Here is a 12,999-nt window from a genome sequence, read left to right on the forward strand (position 1 = left end):
TTTCCCCGAGACGTGACGGACATCTTCTCGCTTGCAGCTCCACTCACCACTCATCATCAGCTGAAGCTCCTTTTTGATGGCTTAGCTGAAAAAAATAAAATAGAATAATTCCATAACAATACCCCGCCTCCCTCTGTAAACACACAGCGTCACGCTTTTACTCCACACTCTGGGTTTTTAGTCACTTTGGTGTGTGCGGACAGTCGCAGAGGCCGTGACTTTGCTCGTGTGACGTTAACACTGTTAGACTGCGTCTCCTTCTGTAGGATGCTGCTGAATTATCCAATTTGTCACTTGGTCGCCATTGTGTGTATTTCTGTGTGCTTTTTTCGGTACATTTATACGGCACATTGTGTGGGTCACCCCGGCCCTAGCTGGGGTCGAATTTCAGACTACAGCCTAGTTGTTTTTAGGGACAACTTGTCTCACTGGAGGGAAAATGTTCTAATTTTGTTTCCATGCAGCTGCACTGGTGTACGACCTTTTTGGAGCCAGTAAGGTTAAAGGTGCAGTATCTAAGAATTCTCAACCTGTTTCGAAATCGTCCACAAAATAATTAGATGGCAGCATATCACCAGAGTAACCTTTAAAGTGAAACTCTCGCCAAAATGCAACCCAGGCTTTTTTGTGAATGTGTACGAGTCAAACCTTCGTGTAAAAGAATAATTACAATGAAAGAGGCACTTTTAAGATTGACCGTATTTTGGTTTTCTGCTCAAACGCATTATCAATGGGAGTGCATGGGGCACTTTTATGCTAGCATCAAAATTGTTATTTTTAAAACACTAAGAAGGCTCGACATAACATGAAACTTTGCTCGTAGTATCACCAGGGTCTTTACACATGAACACGGGCATTGAGAACATTGTGTACACAGAGTTTACTGAAAGGAAGGTTTTTGAACTGACGTTAGTTAGTTAGTAGCTTCTTCCTCTAGCCTTCGTCATGGCAGCTCAGATGTACTCTGGGATCGACATGTCTGGGTAGAGTGTATGTGGTTCAGTTGAGGTATGTGTAGAGACCCTGGTGATACTACGAGACTACAGACCACTATGACACTTTAACGGCTGCTAATTATAGCTGCCGTTAGCGATTACTCTGGTGATGTGCTGCCACCTATTAGCACGCGACTTAGCACAGTTAGCCATTCAGCTAGCAGTCAGGACTGGGAGCTTGGAACCAATTAGTCTTTGTCGGATGGACCGAGGCTAGCTGGTTAGCATGCGTGGATATCTCTACAACCCAAGTCGATGTCATACTGCCATTATATGTATTTTAACATTACATAATTTAAGTTAATTTTTGCACATTTTCACCTTAAATTCTTGGATAGTACACCTTTTTCCTGCCAGAAAAACCAGCATAGGCCAGCACCAAAACACAACATATGCTGGTCTTGCTGGTGACACCAAAAGCTCTACGCTGTCTTTTTTTCCAGCAGGGTTTTTAAGGTTTACAGTCAGGGAGGTCGTGATACTGATCCAAGAAATGGATGTTAATCTGCACAACTCATTTCCCAAAAGCATCTAATCTCAGCATCTGTTTGTCAGGGCACGTTTGTGTCGGCAGGCGAGAAGAAAATCACCCAGCGCTGAACCTCTGTGAGATTATGTAGAAGTGATTTAAGTGTTCCCAGCATCTGACAACATCCAGCAGTGTGTCCCAGCCCTGTGTTTTGGTGTCTGGCTGCATCATGTGTCAGCAGCGCAGCTCCTGAGCTAATCTCTCCCCGTTGCCTATGAGGTGTCTGCTCCGCGCACCATCATTATCCGCCACCGCGTGTTGAGGTAATCCCTCTATCAGCCCAAATACCGTCATTATGAACTAATGATGAGATAAATCCTGCCCAGTCCAGCTCCCTTCTTCCCTCGACAGTCTGTTTATGTCTGCAGGCTGCAGGGCTGTGAGGGCTTTATTAAGGAGTTTACCGCTGAGGTGAATACAAGCAGCCCTGATGTTTTCCAAATGACAAAAGAGGGTCTTTATCGTGTCTCGTTCAGAGGTTTATCTTTATATATCAGTGGTGCTGGTTACTGAGTATACATTTCCTTTTATATCCTTTTTGGTGGCAACCTAATGTACCATTTACCACAGCCATATTTCCTTGGCACAAGGTCGTCTTTCCTTATTCCTTTCCTTCTTTTTCCTGACAGCTATTGGATGGATTGCCTTAAAACGTTGGTCCCCCAGCGGAAGAATCATAATGATTATGGTGACTTTACCTGTTGCGACCTTCACCTGATCCATTCATCATCAGTTCAAAAAAACCACATTCCACTGAGCCTCAGTTCTACTTTGCGTTCAGCGCTAACAGGCAAATGTCGGCATGCAAACACACCAAGCTGAGACAACGAACATGGTCGAAATTACCGCTGCTACACATCAGTATGTTACAATTGTCAAGTGTGCAGGCATTAGCATTTAACTCACAGAACTGCATGCGAGGCTGAAGACTTGAACACTGATTTTCAGCATTAGCCAGCAAAACAGGCTTATGTTTTTAAAGGATAACTCCACCGAGTGGCCCTATATTTATATTTCGGTGAGAAAATGATTAATCCTCACCAAAAGTTTTGGAATTGGTCCAGTCGGTCGGCTCAGCTGGCAGCTGCCAACATGGCTGCAGAGGCTGCAGCATAATCCTTCAGGGCAACACCGACCGTCAAAGTTACATCCACAGAGAGTGCTTGTTTTTGCCACCGGCAGGCTGACGTCGTTGTTCCAACTGCCCGACAACATTACAGGAGTGAAATCGCTACAGAGGTAGACTTTTTTGTTAAATAATAGTCACACTATGTAATCTTGTGGAAGATGATGGCGGAAAGATGGCTGGTTAGAGAGGGAAGTCAGGGGTTTGTATTTACAAACTCAGAGCTGACTTCATAACTGATTGACTCTGTGAGATTTCAGAGTGAAACTAGACTTGATTTTGTCTCCAGTGATGTTACTCATTACCCACAGTGCAACTTAGCCACAGGCTGACATCAATGCAGGCAGTTTATCGGATTACATGCGGCTTCTTCTGGAGCCACAAAAGGCTTCATACCTCCTTTTTCACATATGCAGTAGTCCTCCCCAAGACCTGCAAACACACTTATACAGTACACATGTACAGTTGGTGGAGTTACCCTTTAATGTGATGAGAACTGGACGAGAAACCACTAACATGCAGATTCTTTATTTATAAGTCAGACTCATATGACATGATATCTGTAATTTAAGTGGTGAAAACTAATTGGTAAAAGATGAATGTTATGTGTTTTGCAAAGGCATCTGTGTCACTGTCCCTGACATTGGTAGGAATCCGGGTGACCCACCCATAACCACCACAGATTATGTAAGCAGACAATTCTTAGAACGAGCCAACTTTGTCCAGAAACAGCTTCTTGCGTGTTGGTTGTAAAAAAAGAAAAAGATACGTGGGCAGTCAGAGCACAGTGCCAGCCAGAACAGAGTCGCTGTGTACTGTACTATTGTGAGTCCAAAGAATCTGTGTGTTTGTGGATGTTTCTGTAGGAGCATGGGAGTGGGACCACCTCCAGGAAGCCCTGGAGGAGAAGCTGAAGAATTCCATAGCGGTGGCTCAGCTCATGGAGCGCATACGATCCCTCATCGGCAGAGACAGGGTGAAGTCTTTACCGTTTACCATCACCTCTCTTCCTCTTCTCGTCATAAAAATCACATGCTTGTACTTTGATCTTCTTTGGATTTTGCGGTGTGTATGATCTCACAGCCCTCCCCAACAACAGAGGTTAAATATCTTTAATGTGTCCGATCCTCTCCTCCACGGTATAAACACATGTTTTGGTAGTTGCAGACTAACAGCCCCCCCTAATTAGCCAGGCCTTGTTTAGAACCGGCGCAGTAATAATGTGGCTATAATTAGCATATTTTTTTACTTAATTAATGCCTGTATCACCTCTCAGACACTGTGGCAATTAGCACAGGGTAAACAAGAGGAGCTCTCGAAGGAGCCCAAAGCACAACACCAGATCCGCAGGGAGCTCACAGCGGACATCAGTCAGGAAATCAGACATTAGGTTAAAAAACTGCAGCGTCACAGCGTCTATTTAGAAAAACAGGATGTGGCTCTGTATAACAGGCAGCAGACTTTAACGTTCAGAGAGAGAGACGGGGGGGGAGATCAGGAGATATGACATGTCTGCCTCTGACAAGCCTTTGGCGCCACGCATGGTCTACCAACCCGTCAGGAGAGAACCGGGCCTTCCACCTGAGGCGGCGCTGAGACGAGCTGACGCACCGCAAGATGCCCGAGCCACTTTAACGCGATGAGAAAACACCCTAGTGTCCCGTCGTGAGTCGATCCCGTCGTCTGCGCACACCTCTGGGGGTCGCCTCAGCCCTCTGTTGGTCTGCGAGACCGGCTGAGGATTTGCTTTCCATAAGCCTCCCATTGACTCACAAAAGAGGCTTGAATCTGTCGCTGCCTCTTCTGAAGGACTCTGGTGTTTGCTGAACGCTCCCCTCTGCGGCAGAGCGGCGCGAGAATATGGAGTTCTTTGTGCTTCAGTTGTCTGAGAAAGGTCATGTAATGCTAATGGGACACTTTTGATGATGCTCATTTGCAGATGTAACGAAAACCACTTGTGCACATCCAAAATGGCACACCGACAGCCGGCCTCACGCCGCTGATTTTACCTGCTGTGCTGCGCAGTAGACTAGACACGCACACACGCTTTACTGCCTCGTGCTTCATTCAAATGCTTAAAATGAACAGGAACGTGTTGATAAACAGACAGTTTGGACAGCCGTCTAGTTCTCAGTGTGTTTTTCAGTTCCGTCATGTCCTTCTTGGCATTGCAGTTGAAGTGTGTTTGGGTAGCGCTAAGCAAGACTGGCAAAGAGGCCATTTGTATTCCACTGGGGAGGTGAGACTGATGCACAGAATGGCAAATGTGCTGGTAACTAGTACCTGACATTCAGCAGAGGAATGTTAACTCCCTCTGTTCATTTCTTTTGGCTTCCTCTCGTTTCTGCGTTTTGTGTGTGTGTGCATGCGTGTGTGTGTGTGTGTGTGTGTGCACAGGGCCCCAGGGACACGCCGAGTGCGCGGGCAGCTCAGCTTGGACCCCAGACGCTTGTCAACCTCTTCAATTCTCCCCTTTACTCTGATGTCATCTTCATGGTGCAAGGTGGGTCCACGCGGATCTCAATCGACGCACACACATCTACAAATGCATGCGCGGTCACACGGCAGAGGAAGGTCACATTTCATTAGCCGGGATTGAATTATGATCTCAGTCCCCGGGCCTGATCATCCATTTGGAGGCAAAATAAGATAAAACGGTCCGAGGGACCGGGCTGCCTTCCCTTCCTGTCATGTTTCATCTCGACAACAGCTCCTCCATGAGCTGCATTTAGCCAATTCTCTATTAAAGGATCAGACCGAGGAAACCAGAAATACTGCCCCAAAGCATTCCTCAATCAATATTCAGCTCATTGAAAAAAGTGCAGCAAGCTTTTCTTGTCCCTGCACCTCAGAGCTGTGAGTTCAGCTCTCAGAGGTCACAGAGGAGATTTTCTACGAGAATATTTTTACTTTTTTTGATGGAGTGTGTCGAGAGCTGTCACCGGCTGTTAACAACACTTAATAACAGCTATTATGTAATGTCACGACTTGTGCTCAGGCCTCTCATGTCGTTTGTTTCCTTAGTTTTGAATTGGCCCGTTGTGACAGGTCATCACTCATAACGTCAATAAAGTCAAATTGAGTTAGGTTTGGCCTCCATACTTTTGCAATGAGGCAAAAAAGACATGTTGGTGATTCAATAGCGCTGACATAAAATATTTCAAACTTGCGTGTGTTGTTTGGTCGTAATGCCGTTACTAGCAGTCCAAAGTAAAGGGTAACTCCGCTAATTGTACACATTAAAGTGTTTGTACAGGTCTTAGGAAGTTCTTCTACATATGTGAAAAAAGCAGTATAAAGCCTTTTGTGGCTTTTCTATTTGTCCATAAAGAGTCCAACAGAGAGCAATGCTGGACAAGTGGAGTGCTTTTCAAATCCGAGACCTACATGTTAATTGTGCATGTCTGTATGTGTGTGTGCGTGCGTGTGTTCAAGGGAGTGTACTACCAGCACACCGGGCAGTGCTTGTGGCGCGCTGTGACGTCATGGCGGCCATGTTCAGCGGGAAGTATGCAGAAGCCCGCAGCCGAGTGGTGCCCATCCACGGCGTCTCCTCAGACACCTTCCTGTCTTTCCTGGAGTACCTCTACACTGACTCCTGCTGTCCTGGTGAGTTTACTGCACGCAGCCCGGACGTGCGCTGAAGCGTACCACGGGGGGCCACTACAGTATGCATCAAGATTAACGACAGTTTGCAGTTTTAATGGCACCTAAAACTGCAAACACATCCCCGGTGGGAGGCCTAAATATAGTAAGAAAATGGCCCTCGTGTCCTCTTTATCTTGTGGACTAATTAAACCCTGTAGCAGCTTTTGTGTGGTTGTGAGATTGATTGCGCTGGGAAGCCCTCAGTCGGTGTGTTATTCACTCACCCGTCTATAACCTCTCCCTCTGGCTGTAGCTGTAAATAAAACCAGAGTTTGCAGAGTTTGATAACGGGTAATTACTCCACACTGGTTGATTTGTGAGTGAGGTGCCGTGGACCTGACCGACTACACAACAGAGGGACAACGGACCTTTGATGTAATCTGAGCGCACCGCAGGAATCGGCGTCATTACCGAATCATAAAACACTTCAGAGAGGTACAGTAGTGTTTTTTCCTCGAGGCCCCACTCACACACACACACACACACACACACACAAAAACGGAAGCGCAGATGACAAGTGCCATCAACCATCTGTGCGACTGCGACACGCTGCCAGTGTCGGTCTCGGGAGGCGCACAGAGAACAGCACCGGGCTTAAAATTCAATTAGATTTATTGCTGACAAAATCAACCCGTGGCATCACCGCTTCATCTGCTTTCAACGGCGCCACACTCGCGGCCCCAGACGTTGTCGTTGTTGTTGTTTTTCCTCTGTCACTGTCTGTCACATCGTGCGCCGCATTTTTCAAAGTAATTAGCGCGGGTCATTCCCTGCGGTGGCGGCGGGGGAGCTGAAGTGCATTACATATTGTCTGAAGTGTTTTCTACAACCTTAAAGTTGCGCGAAGTGGTATTTTTCATTTCAACGCTGAATCGAGTCAGTGCTTGTCATGGGGAGGCTGATACGGCGGATCCCGCTGGAAATCAACACTTGGAGCAGCTTTCAGCCACTTGCTTGTTGTTTTGGGTTTTTTTAAACTGTATGCTGGACACTAGATTGTGTGTACCTTCGATGGGCCTAGAGTTGAGGTAAATACAGTCAAACATCTCAAAAGCAAATGGACCAAAAAGGCCAGTGTATATTGTTTTGTTTTTTTTGTTTTTTTACCGCTGAACAGGTGACCAGAGGGACTCAGGTGTAATGGTCATGTTGCTCTGTGTCTGCTACATGTGCAAGTGAGCTGGGGCCTGCTAACAGCTTAGCCAACACAACTGGATAAATGACATTAAGGCTTCTTGCTGTTACTTTTTAAAAAAAAAGGTTTTCTGCCCCCTAGTGGCAAAAGATTACTTATTGCAACTTTGAATGACAAGCTTATGCAAATATGTCGTTTGTGTGTGTGTGTGTGTGTGTGTGTGTGTGCCTGCTGACAAGAAACTGTAGTCTGTCTTGATTCAGTCCTTCCAACGACAGATTACAGATCCATAGAGGAGAAACATTATTTTACGTTCCTTAATTAATAGATAAAGCCATATAACTCACACTTACAGAATTAGAGTTAATTACTACACTGGCTGTCATCGTTCCTTTCGCTATTGTTACGTAACGAGGCTGATGAATAGACATTATAAAGGCTCGGAATAATCTGTTCTGAATAGCCCGCCACTGAGTGCTGACAATCCCCTTATTTCGTGGCATGAGATGTTTTGATGAAAAAAAAAAAAAAAAAAATGAAAATTGTGAAAAAAACCCTCAACAGGCAGCCTTTAAGATCCAGCTTAGGTACGGGGAGGGTAAACAAGCTGCTTCCAGAGATACAGCCTCAGGTTGAGTAATGGGAACAGGAAATTAAAGCCATGGAAGAGCTTCCAGAGGCTGCAGCCGCTGCACCGTTACGTAAGGGCTCAGCACTCAAGGTCAAAGCAAGGTAACGCCACCAGTGGAGGCAAAACAACTGAGGTTGCGGGATTCAAAGGAGGAGCGTTTCATTTAGATAAATACCGTAGTGTGCACGCTGTATGAGAGGAGAGCAAGTGATTAATGCTCATTTTATATGTTCGATGGTTGTGCAGCCGAGCAGCACAAACCCTGGACTCTGTGCGGCTGCAGCTCAGCCTGTCAGGCAGGCAGACAATCAGTGTTTATAGGAGGAAAAGACGGATGTCTCAGGCGCTGTTTGACTGACACAGATGAGTCATCTGAGTTGACATTTTGACATTACATAAAGGGACTGACATTACGCGTTTGATGCTTGTTGCACATGCGCGTGATGTCATTTGACAGCATGGAAAGAGCAGTGCAAAGATGATTTAGTGCAAACCGATTTAGCTGTTAAAACTTAATGTGACTTGATTCGTGACGATGATGTGCGTAGTTTGTAATCAAAGAGATCGTGTGGTTTATTGTACGCCCCCGTGCTGCTGGTAGCCGCGGCTGGAGGCATTAGGCTTTCGGCTCGTCTGCCCGTCTGTCTCATCCTCGGGAACGCGTTATCACAGGAACTACTTGGGGGAATTCGACTTAGACTCAAGGATGAAGTGATTAGATTTACGAGGTCAACACAGACTGTGACCTCACAAAACACATTTTTGGGCCATAACTCAAGAATTCATTTTGCCGATTATGACAAAATTCCACACTGTGGCAACTGATATCCAAAAAGTCAAAGGTCACCTTCAATGTGACATCACAGTGCTCTGTTAAAAACACTCGTCACACCATTATTCAATGCCGTAACTCAGACAGGAGGAGAGGTTGTTCGGCTGATACTGAGCTTCAGATGATCGGCGTAGCACCGTGTGTGAAGCTCTCTATCCTCCCCTCTGTACGTCTTTGTAAAAGTAGAGTCCAAGTAACAACAGCATGTTTCTCACTGGAAGATTTTCACTGGGGGTATTCATGTCAATATAGTGATCATTTCCTTTTTGCCAAGGACTACGCTGAATCGCTTTTATTCAATTAAAATAAAGTCCTCACTACATCATATATGCGTCTCTGTTTTCATCAAGATCTAGGCATTTCCCCCGGAAAAATGAACAAAACTGTTGATAAAAAAAAACAAAAAACCTCCTGCTTGGTTCCCTTTGTCCACACCAGAAGTTAATCATGTCTATTCTGGATCAAGACCCATCCTCCGAATGGATTTCCAAGTACTGCGGAAATCCATTCAGTGGTTTTGGTGTAATCCAATAAACGGATACAGGAAACATAATGTCCTTGCCGGAGGTGATGAAAAATGTGATGTTATTTTTTGTTTACACCAGTATTATTGTACAGGTTGATTGGAACAGGAAGAGCTGGTCCGCCCCGTCATTTTCTTTAAAAGCATTTCATAAATAAATAAAGAAAAGGGCCATTAGCAAATACTTCTGGCTTATTCCCGGACTTGTGTTTCTGGCCGCCTGACAGTGTTCACTCCATCTCTTAGCTGTGTTTCTATCAACTCCTTTGGGAAGGCCGGGCTCTTGAGCTGCTAAATGTGTCACTGTGTTCACCAGCGAGCTGCAAGCTGCATCTGTCTGCTCTTTGGATCAGTGCTCAGAGGGGTTTTTTTTAGACCTGTTTGCTCAGAACAACTGCTTGCTGGTGCTGGAGACGCAGTTGGTGAGAGCAATGGGAGGCAATCAGAACTGTAGAGCTGAGGGCCTTTAGACCAAAACAACGCACTGAAAGATGTTAAAATGCACAGTAAAGATGAGGGTAAGTGTTGAGGGGGCTACTTTTAGCACATACGCTTTTGACATTAATATGCTTGTTCTATCTATTGTTAATGCAGAAATATGAATCTGTATTGGTTTTTTGGATTCAATATTTTCACTTTTTGTCTTTTCTAATATCTTTCTCTGTAAGATTCCAACAGTCAACCAACAAGTAGACAAAGTTTTTGGCCAAAGTGAAGGATTCGGCTGAAAGACTTTTAATGATATTGTTGATGCCTTTGGATTCACTCAGTGTCTAATTTGTGTATAATAACAGACCCCCAAAGTGTTTTGATAATTATATGGCTGCTTTAAGCTTCATTGAAATTCCCGGCGTGGCTTTATTCCAATTCAATTCTTGGACCAATAATCATAAAAACACTTTGTTTGCTTCAGGGAGCGTTTTTTTAAGCCTTCGATTTCCTCTGGAGGTCTACGCTCTTAAAAAACGTGGAGTAAAAATGCAATCTTTAGATGAAATGACAATGCACGTTTGCTCATTACTGCATAATCAGCGTGTCAGACGGAGCTGTGTGTGTTTGTGTGTCCAGCCAGTGTGCTGCAGGCGATGGCCGTGCTGGTCTGCGCCGAGATGTACCAGGTGAAGCGTCTGCAGCATCTGTGTGAGGTGTGCGTGTGCGCTTACCTCCAGAGCATGCCCAGCAGAGAGCTGTCGTCGACAGGTATCAGCGTGATCCGACTACTCCGCCGGGCAAAGGTCAGTGCAATTCATGAGCACGAGGGTGAGAAAGGTCAAGAGAGATGAGCAGGGAACATAAACAGACCTGCGGGAGAAAGCCTCTCTGCGGAAAATGACTGCTGCTCCATTATGATGTGACATTTCACTCAGCCGCCGCTATGCAAAATGAAAGTCTTGCCGTGTGTCAAAAGCAATTTGTTTTTCTGTGCTCGCGGTAGCCTCGGGCCTCCATCCGCAACAGATCTTCCAAGTAATCTGGTGAAAAGCATTAATCCTAACTAACTTCATGTCGGTTTTTATTGTCAGTGCCACAACGCAGAGCAGCTGTATGTGTGGCTCCTCCACTTCATCGCCAACAACTACCTGATCTTCAGCCACAAACCTGACTTCCTGGAGCTCTCAGGTCAGTGTGTGCATCGTTTTAAAACACAGTAAAAAAAAAAGAAAAAAACCCAAGTGAGCCCAGAACAAAAGCTAAGAATGCTGCATGGAGTGATGGCAAAAAGAAACTGCTGATTTTGACTTAATTTTAGAAATAATTAAGTCCACATGCCTCCAGGCTTTTGAGAATCTGTTGTTTTCCCACACAGTATACGTAGGCTAGGCTCCCTCCGTCTCAGAGAAGGGCTGCGAACGGCAGGTCTGTTCCCCGTCTGTCGTCCAGTGTCGAACGAGTTTGTAAAATCCATGAGGCGAAATCAGGGTGTCCACGGATTGGCTGTCAATTCAAATGAAACACCATGTTGCCACCTCAGGAATTTTGGTTATGCTTTGTATTAAGTGCCTTGTAATAAGCGTTAGTTAGGTGTAATTGTAAGTCCTCAGAAGATGACATTTAACAAAGACATTTATAAGAAACATTTCAACAGTTCATAGACTGCTAATCAGTTTCTGATAAATAGAATTATAAACACATTGACTTTAAATAACTTGTATATGATGCCATTGTTGGATCTAAAGTGAGAACAATGCTTTATAAGTGTTAAAGGATCCTTTGTTATACACTTAAAAACAGCATACTGCAAAAGATATTCTTATTCCCAGCCCCTATGACACCTTGCATGGATCATGGGCATGTTTTTCATGCTAACAGATGTTCCTCTCTTACTGCGACTGGTACTGTGTGTCATTCATTCATGATGATCTAGGTTAGCAACTTCATCCCTTTTAATATTACTAACACTGTTGTTGTTACTCAACCCACTAAGCTAATGCTTCCAAAGCCTTGAAAGTGCTGCCGTTGCATCAGTTATTACTACACTTTTACTAGCGCTAGTTCTGCCAAGCACAGTTTTCCCTGGTGACCTCCCCGGGAAACTCACCGGTAAAAATCATCGCTACTGAAATTAAGACGGCATTGACTCTTGAGAGTGGATGTGCTCAGATAGCGAGCATGCTCTGTGTACTAAAGCAAAATTTCTCGTGTAAGGGCCTGGGTTCAGCTCCAGCCTGGAGCCCTCCCTGCATGTCTTGTGATCTTTTTAAAACAAACTGTCAATAGGTGAAAAATAAAGGGTTAATTGAGTGTAACAGGGCACTGTTCTCACTGTAGTAGATCCAGTAGCTGCACAAAGCACGATTACCTCTTAACTGTTAATAAGTGTGTGACAAAGTATGTTTTAATCTTAAAAGAGCAACTAACAAGCTGCGTGGTTAAACAATGGCACAATATCAGTCGATATACAAGGTTTTTGTTAACATTTTTAAGTAGTCTGTAAGGTGTTAACAAGTCCCTTGTAAGTGCTTCTGTCTTATTATCTAACAAAAAATGTGTTTAATGATGCCATTATTAGCACTTATATGATCTTATTAATGTCAATAAACGTCTTTTAAGGATTTAGAGCTGTATTACCTATTAACTCACGCTTAAGGACCTTAATGGTACACTATGTAGCTTGGGGGAAGACATTTTAAGAGAAGAGAAAGAAAGAATGAGAAGTGAAACACTCTCACTTATTTTTTTTTTTTTTTCACGACTATCCTCAAAGGAAAACTCAATTTCATTCTGATCTATTCCGGTGACCTTATTCCCCTCGAGGATGGCTTGTTTATATGCAAATATATCACGTAACTATTCCAGAGTTTGTATTATTACCTTATTACTATTCTAAAGACTAACTTTCTCAGCTTGCGTGTCTCTTCTGAAGCTACACAGTGCACCTTCTTTTAAGAGTTACTAGAATGTTAAATGTTTTAGGACACCTGTGACAAACTTCACACACTGACATATCGCACAATATGGCAGTATTTATGTATTAGACTGTGGGTTGTTGGGCTTCCTTATAGTATACTTTATACTATAAGTCTATGTTTGACTGCGTCTCAGTTATTATAGTCGTATGCATTTAATAGGCCACATTAAA

At 44.4% G+C, this 12,999-nt stretch overlaps 1 protein-coding gene across 2 annotated transcripts in view; it reads left to right on the forward strand.

Moving 5' to 3' along the window:
- The window catches only part of rhobtb3 (Rho related BTB domain containing 3), a 28,757-nt gene that overhangs the window by 15,252 nt on the left and 506 nt on the right, over nt 1–12,999 (forward strand). The window contains exons 8-12 of one of the 2 annotated variants that reach the window (XM_037102555.1): nt 3,517–3,626; nt 5,048–5,153; nt 6,086–6,259; nt 10,488–10,654; nt 10,943–12,881. In XM_037102555.1, coding sequence (XP_036958450.1) covers nt 3,517–3,626; nt 5,048–5,153; nt 6,086–6,259; nt 10,488–10,654; nt 10,943–11,071 — 686 coding nt within the window. In that variant the 3' untranslated portion in view covers nt 11,072–12,881. Of the gene's footprint in view, nt 1–3,516; nt 3,627–5,047; nt 5,154–6,085; nt 6,260–10,487; nt 10,655–10,942; nt 12,882–12,999 lie in introns of those variants that run through there. The other variant, XM_037102556.1, reaches the window with a different exon arrangement.

The sequence above is a fragment of the Acanthopagrus latus genome, chromosome 6 (assembly GCF_904848185.1).
Source record: "Acanthopagrus latus isolate v.2019 chromosome 6, fAcaLat1.1, whole genome shotgun sequence".
Taxonomy (NCBI): Eukaryota; Metazoa; Chordata; class Actinopteri; order Spariformes; family Sparidae; genus Acanthopagrus; species Acanthopagrus latus.